Source organism: Tursiops truncatus, chromosome 2 (assembly GCF_011762595.2).
Source record: "Tursiops truncatus isolate mTurTru1 chromosome 2, mTurTru1.mat.Y, whole genome shotgun sequence".
Lineage (NCBI taxonomy): Eukaryota > Metazoa > Chordata > Mammalia > Artiodactyla > Delphinidae > Tursiops > Tursiops truncatus.
Window position 1 is genome coordinate 13,291,874 of NC_047035.1, and position 15,905 is coordinate 13,307,778.

The 15,905-nt window shown below is 38.3% G+C and overlaps 1 protein-coding gene across 6 annotated transcripts in view; it reads left to right on the plus strand.

Annotated features, from left to right (window-relative positions):
* RPS6KA5 (ribosomal protein S6 kinase A5) overlaps nucleotides 1-15,905 on the plus strand; it is a 181,935-nt gene that overhangs the window by 67,642 nt on the left and 98,388 nt on the right. For 3 of the 6 annotated variants that reach the window (XM_073800118.1, XM_019919047.3, XM_019919067.3), the window contains one exon: nucleotides 10,768-10,986. The exons of 1 other annotated variant lie outside the window; for it this stretch is intronic. In XM_073800118.1, the coding sequence (XP_073656219.1) occupies nucleotides 10,768-10,986 (219 nt within the window). Of the gene's footprint in view, nucleotides 1-10,767; nucleotides 10,987-15,905 lie in introns of those variants that run through there. 2 more of the 6 variants (XM_073800120.1, XM_033850721.2) reach the window with 2 other exon arrangements.

Here is a 15,905-nt window from a genome sequence, read left to right on the forward strand (position 1 = left end):
CTTTTAAAATATGTACGTATGTATTTTTTTACCGCAGACTTTTCAGAAACATATCTTATTTGTTAAATAAGACACGTTTCTTTTTCTGGGTAATTTGCCACTAGATGGTGCTAGGAATTGCACTAGGCAGCTTAAAGACACAGCTACTTTTTGGCCCTATGATCAAAGGGAAAAAAACTTTGGTTGAGGCATATAAAGACTGTTTTAAACAGTATTATGACTTAGTCATCGTTTGTCATTTGGTGTTTGCTTAGGTGTTTGGAAAGTATCCCTATTAAAATAGTACTTTTAAAAGCCTGTATTCACTAAATTGTCAAAATTGTCGTTCAAAAAAGTTTATAATTTTGCATCTGTGTGTACCCACTATACCTTCTGCTTCAGTGTAAGCCTACAGTGTTTAAGGAAATCTTAGAGGTCAAATGTTTGTGATGTTTTATACCACAATCAAAAGGCGATTCCATTTGAACATGTTGGTTGACACTGTCTGCCTAGTATAAGTACAATTTGACTTATTCCTGATGCTGTTGTAGGTCACATTTGCTAGAAGCAGAGCCTGGGACAAGGATTTGGGCACACTTGATTTATTGCAGGAATGCTCTCAGGAGAGAGTGAGGGGAGTAGCAAGGACAGAGGAAGAGCCTAAGCAGCACGTGGTCTAAGCTGGGGTTTTGGTTCAGCCTGAACCCTGGGAAGTTTTGGAGCAAGAGTGAGGAGGCACGCCTTTTGTACTCAAATAGCTTGTTGGTTGAGATATAAACAGAATGATTATGAATGTGCTTCTTGGTCCTTATTTCCTTGTTTTCCCGTATTTTCCTTTTAGTAAGGTCCTCTGGTAATCACATTCCATGGGTAGTCAATTCAAGTCTAGACCTCACAGTGGGACATGGTTCCTTTTGAGGCTTTTTCTTCTTTCCTGATGGACCAGAATCTCCGGTTTGCAAGTCATCTGGGACCAGGGATAAGAAATGCCATATGGATTACGTGGGTCATCCATGTGGAGATAGTCAGGAGTCGGCCGCGGCCACATACATTTGTGCAGTTATTAGCTGGACTAATGCATGTACTGTCTTAGTGCTTTCTCCGAAATTAAAAAGTGCTGATCTAGAAGATATTATACAATTAGTCTGTAATTATTCAAGCTAATACAGTATGCATAAATGGAATCCATAGATAATCATTCCTGTAACTATTTTTTATTTTCAGCCTTCTCACATATTAAGTCCTTTTTTTAGATGCTAACACCATCCGTGAGAAAATGCACTGGTTTCGTGGTCCTAATTTCAGCTGCACAATGGTTTTTGACCATTCAAAGTAATTAAGAAAATGAGTCAAATGGCCCTGGTTAGTTTAAGAACTTAAACTGGATTACTTCTAGAATCCTGGCACTTTTATTAAGTCTCTTCCAGATCCTCGGTGTTATATATCTTCTAGAGAGGATATAACTGTTTATACCTAAAACAAATGGCCTACCTCAGTCTCTTTCATAAAAATTACCACCTATGATTTCATGTGCTTTTACTGTGTCTCTTGTTTGCCTTTAGCATCTGTGTATTTAATCAAGCATGTTTTGGGTTCACAGCTTTTCCTTGTATGTTAGAAGAATAGTCTGTTTTAATCAGTCTACCTTTCTTAATCTTAGACATTTTGTTTTTATGATGTTACAAATCTTGGCAATGGGCTAACTTTAAAAATGGTTGTATTAAATGGCTCAAATTCTGTTTTTATTTTACTTTATTAAAAAATTTTTTTAACATCTTTATTGGAGTATAATTGCTTTACAATGTTGTGTTAGTTGCTGCTGTGTAGCAGAGTGAATCAGCTATATGTATACATATATCCCCATATCTCCTCCCTCTTGCGTCTCCCTCTCACCCTCCCTATCCCACCCCTCTAGGTGGACACAAAGCACCGAGCTGATCTCCCTGTGTTCTGTGGCTGCTTCCCACTAGCTATCTATTTTACATTTGGTATTGTATATATGTCCATAACACTCTCTCACTTTTTATTTTAAAATTATGTTGAAATACTTAGTTCTATAGTTATGTGGAGTTTTTTTTAGTATTTGGAATTTAGTGTGCAATTAAGATATCTATTCTATAAAAGAATTTAGGAATCAGTGCTTCTGTTTGATAAATATGTAAAATCAAGTGCATTTTACTTTCAACATTTAAAATTTGCCAACTTTCAAAAAGAGATTTAAGGGTGTTTTCAAAGATAGAAAAAAGGATAAGGAATCAAAAAAAAGAGAGAAAACAAAAACAGATGAAAACAGAGCAAAAGCAAAGATAATAGGAAAGTGAAATAGATGTTATAGACATCTGGGCTGACATAGTCACTGCAATTGAGTCCTGAATTTAACCCTGAGTTTACTAGGAGGTGGGTATAAAGGGAAAGTTCTTTGGCCTACATAATTTGTATTTTTTTTAAAAAGGAAAGGCATATAAATTCATCTAGAGCAGTAGCTTTCAAGCTTTTTTGACTATTACCCATAGGACAAAATAGGTACATTTTTGTATTGCTTTTCAGTATGTGTATTTATGTATGTGTATAGACGTGCAGTCACATACACACACTTTTTTTCCACTAACATTTCTGTAGTGTTTGTTATCTGCCAGGCCCTCCTCTGGATCCTTACATTAATTTATTTAATCCCCAAACTGTATGATGTTAAGAACTATTACTGTCCCTAATGAGGAAATTGAGACACAGTTGTGTTTCCTGTTTTGCCCAGGGTTACAGTACAGTTACTAAATAGCGTATCTAGGGTTCAAAGCCAGGCAGTCAGGCACCAGAGTCTATGTTCTTAGCCATTGCTCTGTACTGCCGTCTTTTTTTCCTCTGTCATGTGCTTAGACTTGTTTACATTCACATATACCTACACATGTGTGTGTGTATAAAGGGGGGACAGAAGTTTCATGAAACACGTTTAGTATATTCAGTTCTTTTTTAGTATTTTAGTTTCCAAATGCTGGTTGGACCCACTAAATTGATATTATCATCCACTAATGGGTCACAGCCCACGGTTTGAAAAAAAACTGGTCTAGAGAGACTTTTAACAAGTGCTGAAGTTATCAAATGGCTCCTTTATTGTGGTCAGTAAATAAGATCATGAGACTAGCATCTTTGATAAAGGATATGAAGATATTATTGAAAAAAACATAATTTTATTGTATATAGTCTCTTTAAAAAGTGGCACACAGAAGATTAAACCTCAATTCACTAAAGTGTGTGTCTGAATAGAACTATCTACTACTTTGGTCCAAGTGAGGTGATTTCTGTCCATCTATCTTAACACAGGGTAGATTTTAGAGAATTACTGGGATGGACAGTAATGTTTCTTTTCAGCTCTGAGGTCTAATTTATCAGATATTTCAGATGAGTCTTTAGAAGTACCAGATTATGGTCAGTCAGGTTTCACCATTGAACCCCTTGAGTGTTTGCTTTTTGTGTACTGTATGTGCTGTGGTAATACTGAAATGAAGCTGCTCTTCTGAGAACCCTTTCAGTGATGGTGGTTTTCCTGGGGCTTGACATATACTGCCCTGGCATTACTTACCATGTATGTTTGGCTGGCCTATTAACAAGGGTACCAATTTCCAAGGGCAGGACAAGTGAAATGTAGAGTTCCAAGAGAGTATTTCTTGTTTGGTTCCATTTCTGACCCTGCTGACCTGGGGTGAATGAAGTTCTACAGGGAAAGATGGAGGGGAAGGCAGGTGAATTGATTGTCAGTGTTCATGTCACATGTGGAAAGGTAAAAATCTTTCCTCAAATTAAATTATCTATGAGAGATGGATGTGGCCAGGCACTGTAATCAGTTCTTATGTAGTTGTGGCAGGTTACAAAGCAGTGGCCAGATACAGATGTCACCATGTTAAGATATTTTCCTTTTCTACAGTGGTGGCAGCTAAGTTTCCTGAGCTCACTTTCACCAGGGAGTGTTGTCAGGAATCATATTTAATACCCAAATTAAAGGTGATTACTTCATGAAAGCCCATTGTTCCTTCTCCAAAGGGAAAGAGTGGGTGAGCTATATAGCTCTGTACTGCAGATTTGCACTGTTAGTTTCTTTTCCTAAAGACCCACCTTCAACTTTAGATCAGAATTGTCAACTGAGAAGAGGGTATTTGGCTATATGCTACAGAGCTCTTTCTTTGTTTGCTATCTTGTTTATTTTTTTATGCGTTCAACATTATTTGAGTTTCTACAGTGTGCCAACTCTAGAATTTGCTAATGATACAAAGTGAGTAAAACTGGACATAGTCCCTGGTTTTGTGGAATTTACAGTCCTGTGGAAGCTACACAATGAGGCAATCACACAAGTAAATGAAAACTCATGTTTCTGACAATTTCTATGACAGGGTGTTATGAGAGTATAAAATTAGAGGAACTGTGCTAGTCTGAGAAGTCAGGAAAGGCTGTATGTCTGAAGGAGTGAGAAAATGAGATGGTGAGAGGTGGAGAGAGGTAGGTAGAAGCCAGATAATTTAGGTTATATTAAGGATTCTTTTTATCTTAAGAGTAATGGGAAATCAAGTATTTTGAGTGAGAAGGGTTATATTTTTATCAACAATTTAGATGACAACACAAAAGGTATGTTTACCAGATTGAGGATGAAAACAAGCTGAGAGGCAGAGCTAGTATGGTTGGTGGTCAAGTCACTCTTTAACAAGATTCTGATTTAACAAGTCAGACAGAGAAAGGGAAATATCGTATGATATTGCTTATATGCGGAATCTAAAAAGAAATGATACAGATGAACTTATTTACAAAACAGAAACAGACTCACAGACTTAGAAAACGAACTTATGGTTACCAGGGGAAGGGTTGGGGGAAGGGGTAGTTAGGGGGTTTGGGATTAAGATGTACACACTGCTATACTTAAAATGGATAACCAACAAGGACCTACTGTATAGCACAGAGAACTGTGCTCAATATTATGTAACAACCTAAATGGGAAAAGAATTTGAAAAACAATAGCTACATGTATATGTATAACTGAATGACTTTGCTGTACACCTGAAACTATTGTTAATCAACTCTACCCCAATATCAAAGAAAAAGGTAAAGAAAAAAGATTCCCTTATTCTGGAAGGGTGAGAGAGGGATGAATTCCAGCACCACTGAATATGATCCTTTAGGTAGTGGAGTCTGTCACATATGACATGACTGGTACTTGTGGCTAATCAGAAAAAGTTGGTTAAACTGGAATATCATTTTAAAAGGATATATAAATATGTACTTTGGACATACTACTTTTCACTTAAAATATATAAATATATATTCACTTTGCGTGTAGGCACAAGACTCTGAGAGTAAGTTCTTAAATAACGGTTTGTTTTGCATAAACCGCACTTGTAATGCATCAACTAAAATTAAGTTTCCAATTCCTTAAAATGGAGTGAGAACCAGACACATTTGAAGTGATCTGGATACAGAATCCTTTTAGATTTTCACAATTTTTTCCCCTAGCCTTTTATAGTTGTTTTACCCACACCTAATTTTTCAACAGTTCTTTTTTCTTAAGCGTCTTGCCTTTATGTAGTTCTTTCAAAGCTTTTAACCTCATTTTTCTCTTTTCTTTCACATTTACATTTCAGTGGCTTATGTAATATATAGTTAAATTATATAAGAATAACGTATACAACAGGCACACACAAGTAAGGCAACGAGTATCAGTGACTGGTGTGAAGCAGACAGCCGAACGGCGTGGGGACAGCAGTCAGTGCACGTATGAACTGGTTATAGGCATCAGTGTGCAGTGCAGTGTTTTATAACCGGAAGGGGAGTACCAGTTAGTGTTGGGAGTGGTCTAAGTGGAAGTCGCAAGAGAGTTTCTGCCATACTTTTTTTAAAGCAGTAGTTTGAGTACAGTAATTTATGCTACAAGGTTGGATTGAACACAAAGTGTGGCATGGCTGGTTAAGCAGAGTGTACAATGTATAGGGTTGTAAGCAGCATTAATACAAGTTTGAGTGACAGAAAACAGTGCTCGCAGTGGTGGAGCATTTGGGTCCCAATGGGAGCAGCGTGTCCTGGATAAGCACTCTACCGAAGGAATTAATCCAGAGGCCTTCTAGTTCTTAACCCTTTTCTCCAGAATAATGCATGTAAACATAGACAGATTTTCCTTGCTTTTAATTATATGGCATTGTAAATCGATTGCTTTTATAGACAGACTGTAAGAATACTTTTTGAACAAATTGATCTCATCATTTTCATGCCAAGATAAAGGCTACTTCCTAAAATTTTTTTTAATGAATTCAGACTTTACAAATAAAGTGAAAAAAATCAGTTTAATTATGCTCAAAATAAGTTTAAGCAAGAAGGCTGCTTTTTGTTTAGCTTGAAAAAGTAGTTGATATCGTGCAGTGGCTTATGATGTGGCAGCATGAATGTCATCTTGTTTTAAAACCATCAGTCCGTTTTAATTTTTCTGTTATGACAACACGTGCTTAAAAACCTGATTCATAATGATCATTGTGGCCAATGGAATAAGAGTCACACCTGTGGAAAAGCAAACTGAGACCTAGTCCAAGGGAACTAGACATTTCCCCTTGACACTGCGTTTAGTTCATTTTACATGATTTCCTTTATCATCAAACCATTGAGACCATTGGCAACATTGTGCTGTGTCAGGTAGACTAGGATTCTAAATCCACATTTCAGTTTAAACAGAAATGACCTTTGTAAGGTATCTGTAGTTTGCCCCCCAACCTATGGAATTCTTCCTCCAGCTTTGGAAAAGTTTACATGGTTGTCTGGATCCAGTCCTCTCTTTGAAACGGCTGCTATAACCTGCAGCTGTAAGAGCACACAGGTTATCGGTAACATCCAGAACAGTGTCTGTTGGGCCCTGAATTGAAAGATTTACCTCATTCATATGGTCGTAGGTGTCTGTCAAGTTAAGTCAGGAATTAATCCTTCTTGTCATTTATTTTTAGAGTTTACTTTCCCTCAATCTGTTAAGTAGAACTTCTACCTCAAGTCCCATCAAGCGCTGCTAGCCTTGTCCTCTGGGAAACCAGTGAACTCCACGCCCTCTTCTGCTCACATTTCTTGACAGAGTATCTTGGAAAGGCCCTGGCTCTGGAGAAATTGATAAGATCAGAGCAGTACACACAGCTTCTGTGAAGATTGCTGGGAGTGCGTCTGAAGTCATTGCATGTTGATGCTGAAATTAGAGTTATGCTGAAGCCTGAAGCTTAGTCGCTTTACCTAAGCAGCAAATCCCAGCTGTGTTGCTAAACATCCATTTTAGGGCCTCCATCTGAGCAGGAAGTACTACTGTTTACCTTTTTCGGCCAAAAGAGTTTCCACCATTGGTAGCTTTTGCAGTTTCCAAAAGATGCTTTCAAAATAGGAATTCTTTAACAACATCAGCACACAGTGAACGAAAGCCAGGAGTTGGCTTCACAACAAGATAGTCATTCATCTCATTACAGACTAAAAGGAAATAATATTGCCACCAAGTTCAGTTGCAGTGGCCCCTCTTAAAATACTGGAAAACATGTAGGCGGTTCTGGACTGGATGGCACTCCTCAACAGAAGGACTCCTTCACGTTCTCCCTCTGTACTAATCTGCAAACCAGCTCAATCAGAGAAGGTGGCTTCTTCAGGGTCTCTCCAGCACTGAATGTGTTTTCTTCCCCTTTTGCAATGTGATAAGCAGCCTTATGGGTGCTTCAAAAAACGCTGTTTGGAGGCAAACTCTGTTTCATTAAGCAGCCTACTTGTAAGTAAGATCCTGTTTATCTGAAATATCTGTTGCTTGGAACATTGTGAGGCACTCCTTGAAGTTTATTGTCGTAAGCATCTATTGGCATGTACCATGTGATAGAAGTACCATAGCTTTAATTAATCATGGAAATTATAAAAGTAAAATCAAAAGATTTGTGAGCTTCATCATACTTTTTCCCCCGACATTTTACTGATAGATAAAAATAATGGTAAAGGCAGGATATGTAGTCTTTAGCTCATATTATTGGAAAACTTCTGGATATCATCACATGGCAGGAGGATGACTGTTTATTATTTGACTGTACAGTGTATAACGTGGCATTAAGGATGATCTTATATTATTTGCCCACATACATTAGCGTCCTTTGCTACCTTACATTTATTTGGAGTGATATATGACGTTTTTAAGGTAATAGGAAAGAAATCAAAGAAAAAGTATTTACAAACTCACGGAACACATATAGGGCACCTCCTAGTGGTACAAAGTCTTAAAGTCATTTACTTTTAGATTGGTTTAGGGAATAATAACATTTTGCTTGGATGAGATGGCATAATAGTATTTTTAAATATTTTACAAATTATCTTAGAAAAGAAGAGTAATATTATTTTTTGTAAGTCCAGAAGGTATAGAAGGGATAACGGATGAATATTGTAGGAAGGCCTGTTCCCACTCAAGGTAAGGCGTATTTTTTGAATATTTAGATCACCCCATCAATAAAATGGGCGACTTTATGAAACCTCCTCTACTTGGAAGTAGTAGTACTGTGTCTTTTCCACCATTAGAACACGTAACCTGTATTGTGACTTCTTTTTAATGTCTGGTTCCTAATTTCTTTGCCTGTGAGGTCATTCACTTTAGGAAGGCAGCTAGCTGGAGTACTACTCAGAGTGTGGGCTCAGGAGTCAGGCCACATGGGCAAGTATGGCCTTGGGCAAGGGACCCAGTTCCTTTACGCTCCAGTTTCTTCACCTGTAAAGTGGAGGTCATCCTCACCTCCTCATAGGGATGTGAGAAGAATCAAATGAAGTAATCCAACTCTGAAGTGCCTGACAGGTACTCAGCTGTTAGATGCTAACACCCTGCGGTCCATCTGCCACATTGGTCAGCACCTGGACTGAAAGACACACGTGAGCACTGGGAAGAAGCTCATAGCCATCTTTCCATGACGTTGTAGAAAGATTTTCTTTGTTGGAGAAGATAGATGGATAACATAATTTCTAAGGACCACAGCACTCTGGAGATAGGAATCTCAGAACAGGAATCTAGAGCAGGTGCCATGTGTGTAGGGAACACAAAAGCCCCGTACTTACAGAGGACTTGACTTTCTTCTGGGTTTTTATAGTGCCTTACTCCATGGAAGGTATAGTACTCTGCTTTAGAATATTCTCTAGCTTCATTTCACTGCTTTTGAATAGATTAACTTTTTTCATTTGTATACTTAGGTTAATTTGTTAGGTTCTAAAAGCTGTCATTTTCTTTTTTGGTTCACTTCTGCCTTACTAAACTCTCAATCTATAATTGTTTTATTTACACAAACCTTTTATGAACTTTTTACTGTATCCCAGAATGTGTTCAGCATGTTTACGGTGTTGGTTTTATTAAAATCCAGAACATCCAATTTCTAGTACCGAAGAAGAATCTCTCTTATTTAAAGAAAAAATTCATTTATGGTTAAGCGTGTGGTCCCTGGAATCACACTGCTTTCATCTGAATCAGCTCTGTCACTTTTTACCCAAGTCTTCTGGCCGCTTCCTTAAGTATTCTGAATCTGCTTCCTCATCTGCAGAATGGAATTACTGAAAGTACCAACTTCACTGGCTGTTCTGAGGAGTGAGTGAATCACTGTGTGGAGTATATTTAGCACGGAGACTGCATCGCCAAGTCCTTGAGGAATGTTGTTTCTCTCCCTCCTCAGGAGCACCACCACCGTTCTTTGTCTGTTGTACATCTTGGGTCGGCACTCATTTACTTCCTGAAGTACTAAACCAAATAACAGCCAAGATACAAGAGCCCTTCCCTTAAAGCTCTCTTGGTCTAGTGGCTGGATTAGAATAGGATTTTGTGCTAAATACTGTCGAGGTGTGGGCAGGGTCTACGGAAGCACCAGACTGGGTCAGAACTCAGACCAACTCCAGAATGGTCTGATGAATGCACTTAACTTCAAAAGTGGGACTGGGCTCAACCATCCCAGGAGGTGTTTGCATTTTGAGAAGAGAAGAGCCTTTATACCTTGTAGGGATGAATTGGGGGCCTACCCCTTCCCTCTCAGGGTTTTTGCCTGCCTTCCCCTTCCTCCTTCATCCCACCTCTTCGTGCCCTCTTCCCACTTCCCTAGGGAAACAAACGCGGGTACCTGCTCTGGGCACAGTATCCATGTGGCCCCAATGCCTCACCTAGTGTAGTGGCACTCCACACAGGATTTGCCCAACTGAGCCCTCACTTAGGGAGAATGTGGCGAGGTTGACCCACTAACCTGTGAATTACTGCCCAGAGATGTAAAGGGGCTTCTGTTGGTACTGCTCGCAATTTAGGGTCTTTTAATGTCTTTCACATCTGAAGATCTCTTTTGTTTATATAATGTCAGCTTATGTTGCTTTAGACTTTTTTAATAAGTATAGAGGAGTACTTGAGGTACTTAATTTATATGTGTGTATGAGATTTTTTGTTTTTTGAGATTCTTAAGAACTATTTTCATTTGTTTACAACAGCAGCAAAACCTAGTGGTTAATTGACCATAATAAGAGCTAGTTTCCTACAGCTAAAAATACTGAGGAGAGAATAACAGTAAAAGAGTGAAAGCATAACTTTGTCATCAGTGATTAGATATGTAAATATTGAGGCCTAGACCGAGAAGTATGTCTGACATAAAATTGAAGAAATATAGCAAAGAACTATTGGAAACAGCACGAAGGATACGTTTTCATTCAAAGAGTGTTCCTTTGTGCATTGTAACTTTCAACTTGACTAAATTACCACTCTGCCTGTGTAGCCTTTTAACTCTTTTTCTCTTTTCTTTTCATTTTCAGCTTATGGAAAAGTGTTTCTAGTTCGTAAAATAAGTGGTCATGATGCTGGAAAGCTGTATGCCATGAAAGTTTTGAAAAAGGCAACAATAGTTCAAAAGGCCAAAACCACCGAGCACACAAGGACAGAACGACAGGTCCTAGAGCACATCAGGCAGTCGCCGTTTTTGGTGACATTGCACTACGCTTTCCAGACAGAAACCAAACTTCATCTCATTTTAGGTAAGTGTCAGTTGTCATCAGACTTTTGACATTTTACGAAAACTTGGGTCTTGTGCCGTAATGCACTCAAAAGGAAGCATACTTCAGACTTAGAAGAAATGAAATCTTTTGACTTTCATTCCTCTCTCAGTGGTGGCATTTCCTTGAACATCATGAATTGCTCTGGATTTGGGACCTCCCGTCCTGAAGGAATTTGTGTACTTCTCTTCCACACTCCTTTATTAATCTTAAAACACTTGAGTCATTTGGGTGGCTGCTTCCCTGGGTGGTGTCTTCCATTCAGATGTGCTGAGCTGAGTGGGAAAGTGGGCCACAATTCTTAGTAACGTACAAGTTTGGGCCAACAAGGGATATTTATGGAAATCAGTAATTAGGAAAAAGAAAAAAGAAAAGATTTCTATTCTTAGAGATGCTTTGTTTTTCTGGTGATAAACCTGCTTTTCATGGAGATACCCACTAATCAGTCAGCCCTTTGCTCACTCCCGTTTCTCCCCACAGACACTTTCTGAATCCTTTCCTTTCCCAGAGTTGGACCATTGTATATGGACTTTGGAAATGTCCTCTGTGCATATTTCCAGATTTCTTTGCAGAAAAGTTGTACCATTTTCTATTCCTACATGGCAGTACTTAGAGTATTATACTCTTCCATCATAGACTATTTCTTCTGTTATAGTTTTAGTCCCGTTCTTTTGAGAATTTGCACTTATGTATTATAATCCCCTGTTATTGATCTCTTCTGTGAATTAGATGAGGTAGAATTTCACACAGTGCTCTGTGAGCATTAGCTGTTTCTTGAGTGCCTTCAGTGTGCCAGCACCACACTAGGTGTTACCCACAGTATCACTCACCCCTACAACACTGCCAGAGTCCTCTCATTAGAGATGTTGAAGGTTCTGGAAGCTGCATTTCCTGCAGTCACGTATCTTGTATAAGCTTGAGAATAAAGATTGGAACTCAGATCTGACTCATTTCAAAGTCTGCCCAACAGTGCTCCTGTTTTCTTTGATTACTAGTGGTATTTGGCAACTTTATCGAATGCTCTCATTTTGAAAATTATACTTTTATTAGTGATGCCTAAAATTGCATTCACTTTTTGAGTCATGAAGTTACACTTCAGGCCTATCTTGTAGTGCTTACCGTCAACTAACCATCCCAAATCTTTCATACACAGGCCACAGTCTCTCCCGTCCTGTCAGAATCTCCACTAATGTTATCATCTGCCTGTTGTTTCAGGCCTTCATTCTGCCCCCGTGTGTATCTGCTCAGCTGTTATTTACTGATTTTTAAATATAATTCCTTCTGTATTTTTACCCAGTAGGTTGTAGGGGACATAAGATCGTAGTAGCCAGAAGTAGTAAGAACCCAAACTCCTGGCCTCTGCATCACCACACCACAGCTTCTCTCTCTTCTCTCTTTTTTCTGTTTTCTGACCATAACTGGACTCAATCTTCTAAAAATTGTTTATTGTAATAGTATAGTTTATAAATAATATTGGGTTGGCCAAAAGGTTCAGTGAATATGTTGTTCATTAAAGTTCTTGGTGAACATAAAAAATGTGTCTTTCATTTCTACTTAAAAACTGAAGGAACCTTTTGGCCAGCCTGATATTTTTAACTTAAAAGTAGATGAGTGAAATATGTTGGATCTGATTAAAAAACAAATAGTCCTTGATAATGTTGCTTTTTTTGTTATTGGCTCTTCATTACTTTTGCTCTTTGTCAGTGACCCACAAATAAATAAATACAAACCAAGGTAAGAAAACCCATCTCTTGTGCCAGCTCACGAGTAGAATGTAGACAGTGAACTCGTTCCATTGTTTGGCAGTGCGTTTAGAAAGCATGCCCTCTGCCTCCTCTCCATGTGGATATGTTTACTGTCATTCTCTTTGTTGCATGTCTGTAGTTGTTATTTGACTTTTTTGGGGGGGGGGCCATACCGCGTGGCATGTGGAATCTTAGTTCCCCGACCAGGGATTGAACCTGTGCTCCCTGCGGTGGAAGCGTGGAGTCTTAACCACCACTGCACCGCCAGGGAAGTCCCTATTTGACTTTAAAGACAAAACTTTTGAGAAATCTTCAACAGGACATTACTATAAACTGTTTTTATCGTTCCATTATTTGTTTGCAGTGCTTAGAACTCACGCTAGGTCAGTTCTCCAAGTACTGTCTCAGTCTGCTAGGGCCGCCATAACAAAATATCACAGACTGGGTGGCTTAAACAACAGAAATTTCTTTTTTCTCAGTTCTGGCACCTGGAAGTCTAAACTCAAGTGCCAGCAGGGTTGGTTTCCTCTGAGGGCCATAAGGAAAAGGTCTGTCCCAGGGCTCTCTCCTCTGCTTGCAGAGGGCCCCCCACTTGCTGCCTTTTCACATGGTCCTCCCTCTGTACATTCACACCCCTGGTGTCCCTTTTTGTGTTCAAATTTTCTCTTCTTGTAAGGACAGGAATCAGATTGGATTAGAGCCTACCCTAATGGCCTCATTTTAATAACTTAATTATCTCTTCAAAGGCCTTGATTCCAAATACAGTCACATTCTGAGGTGTTGGGGGTTAAGATTTCAATATATGAATTTGGGGGAGACAGTTTCAGCCCATAACTGTCTTTAAAGGCTTATTGATTAACTTACTTTATCTAGTTTTGGGGTACTGTTAGAGGTTAATAGCAAGAATTTACAAGTCAAGCTTTTCAGGGATCCAGCTGACCTTCTGCTCTGATGAATAAGTAAACACAATAGACCTTTTTAAAAACATATTTTTAACAACTGCCTTATTACTACAAAAGCATATATATGCATATAGAAGCTATAGGAAAACAAAAATAAGAAGAGAAAACATATATTTTCACTACCCAGAGTTTACCTCATTATACATATATTTCTCTGTTATTACCTAGTGTATCCTTCTAGATCTTTTTGTCTGTGTGTCTGCATGCATGTATGTTTCATCAAAGTGAAATTGTCCTGTACATAGGATTTGTAACCAGCTTTTTTTTCTTAAATTTTATTTCATTTATTTTTTTATACAGCAGGTCCTTATTAGTCATCAATTTTATACACATCAGTGTGTACATGTCAATCCCAATCGCCCAATTCATCACACCACCACCCGCACCCCCCGCCACTTTCCCCCCTTGGTGTCCATACGCTTGTTCTCTACATCTGTGTCTCTATTTTTGCCCTGCAAACCAGTTCATCTGTGCCATTTTTGTAGGTTCCACATATATGTGTTAATATACGATATTTGTTTTTCTATTTCTGACTTACTTCACTCTGTATGACGGTCTCTAGATTCATCCACGTCTCTACAAATGACCCAATATCGTTCCTTTTTATGGCTGAGTAATATTCCATTGTATATATGTACCACATCTTCTTTATCCATTTGTCTGTCGATGCACATTTAGGTTGCTTCCGTGACCTGGCTATTGTAAATAGCGCAGCAATGAACATTGGGGTGCCTGTGTCTTTCTGAATTATGGTTTTCTCTGGGTATATGCCCAGTAGTGGGATTGCTGGGTAGTATGGTAATTCTATTTTTTAGTTTTTTAAGGAACCTTCATACTTTTCTCCGCAGTGGCTGTTATCAATTTACATTCCCACCAACCGTGCAAGAGTGTTCCCTTTTCTCCACACCCTCTCCAGCATTTGTTGTTTGTAGATTTTCTGATGATGGCCATTCTAACTGGTGTGAGATAATACCTCATTGTAGTTTTGATTTGCATTTCTCTAATAATTAGTGATGTTGAGCAGCTTTTCATGTGCTTCTTGGCCATCTGTATGTCCTCTTTGGAGACATGTCTATTTAGGTCTTCTGCCCATTTTTTGATTGGGTTGTTTGTTTTTTTAATATTGAGCTGCATGAGCTGTTTATATATTTTAGAGATTAATCCTTTGTCCGTTGATGCATTTGCAAATATTTTTGCCATTCTGAGAGTTGTCTTTTCGTCTTATTTGTAGTTTCCTTTGCTTTGCAAAAGCTTTTAAGTTTCATTAGATCCCATTTGTTTATTTTTATTTCCGTTACTCTAGGAGATGGATCAAAAAAGATCTTGCTGTGATTTATGTCAAAGAGTGTTCTTCCTATGTTTTCCTCTAAGAGTTTTATAGTGTCTGGTCTTACATTTAGGTCTCTAATCCATTTTGAGTTTATTTTTATGTATGGTATTGAGGAGTGTTCTAATTTCATTCTTTTACATGTAGCTGTCCAGTTTTCCCAGCACCACTTATTGAAGAGACTGTCTTTTCTTCATTGTATATCCTTGCCTCCTTTGTCATAGATTAGTTGACCATAGGTGTGTGAGTTTATCTCTGGGCTTTCTATCCTGTTCCATTGATCTATATTTCTGTTTTTGTGCCAGTACCATGTTGTCTTGATTACTGTAGCTTTGTAGTGTGGTCTGAAGTCAGGGAGTCTGATTCTTCCAGCTTTGTTGTTTTCCCTCAAGACGGCTTTGGCTATTCGGGGTCTTTTGTGTCTCCATACAAATTTTAAGATTTTTTGTTCTAGTTCTGTAAAAAGTGCCATTGATAATTTGATAGGGATTGCATTGAATCTGTAGATTGCTTTGGGTAGTATAGTCATTTTCACAGTATTGATTCTTCCAATCCAAGAACATGGTATATCTCTCCATCTGTTTGTATCGTCTTTAATTTCTTTCAACAGTGTCTTATAGTTTTCTGCCTACAGGTCTTTTGTCTCTCTGGGTAGGTTTATTCCTAGGTATTTTATTCTCTTTTGTTGCAGTGGTAAATGAGAGTGTTTCCTTAATTTCTCTTTCAGATTTTTCATCATTAGTGTATAGGAATGCAAGATATTTCTGTGCATTAATTTTGTATCCTGCAACTTTACCAAATTCATTGATTAGCTCTAGTAGTTTTCTGGTGGCATCTTTAGGATTCTCTATGTATAGTATCATGTCA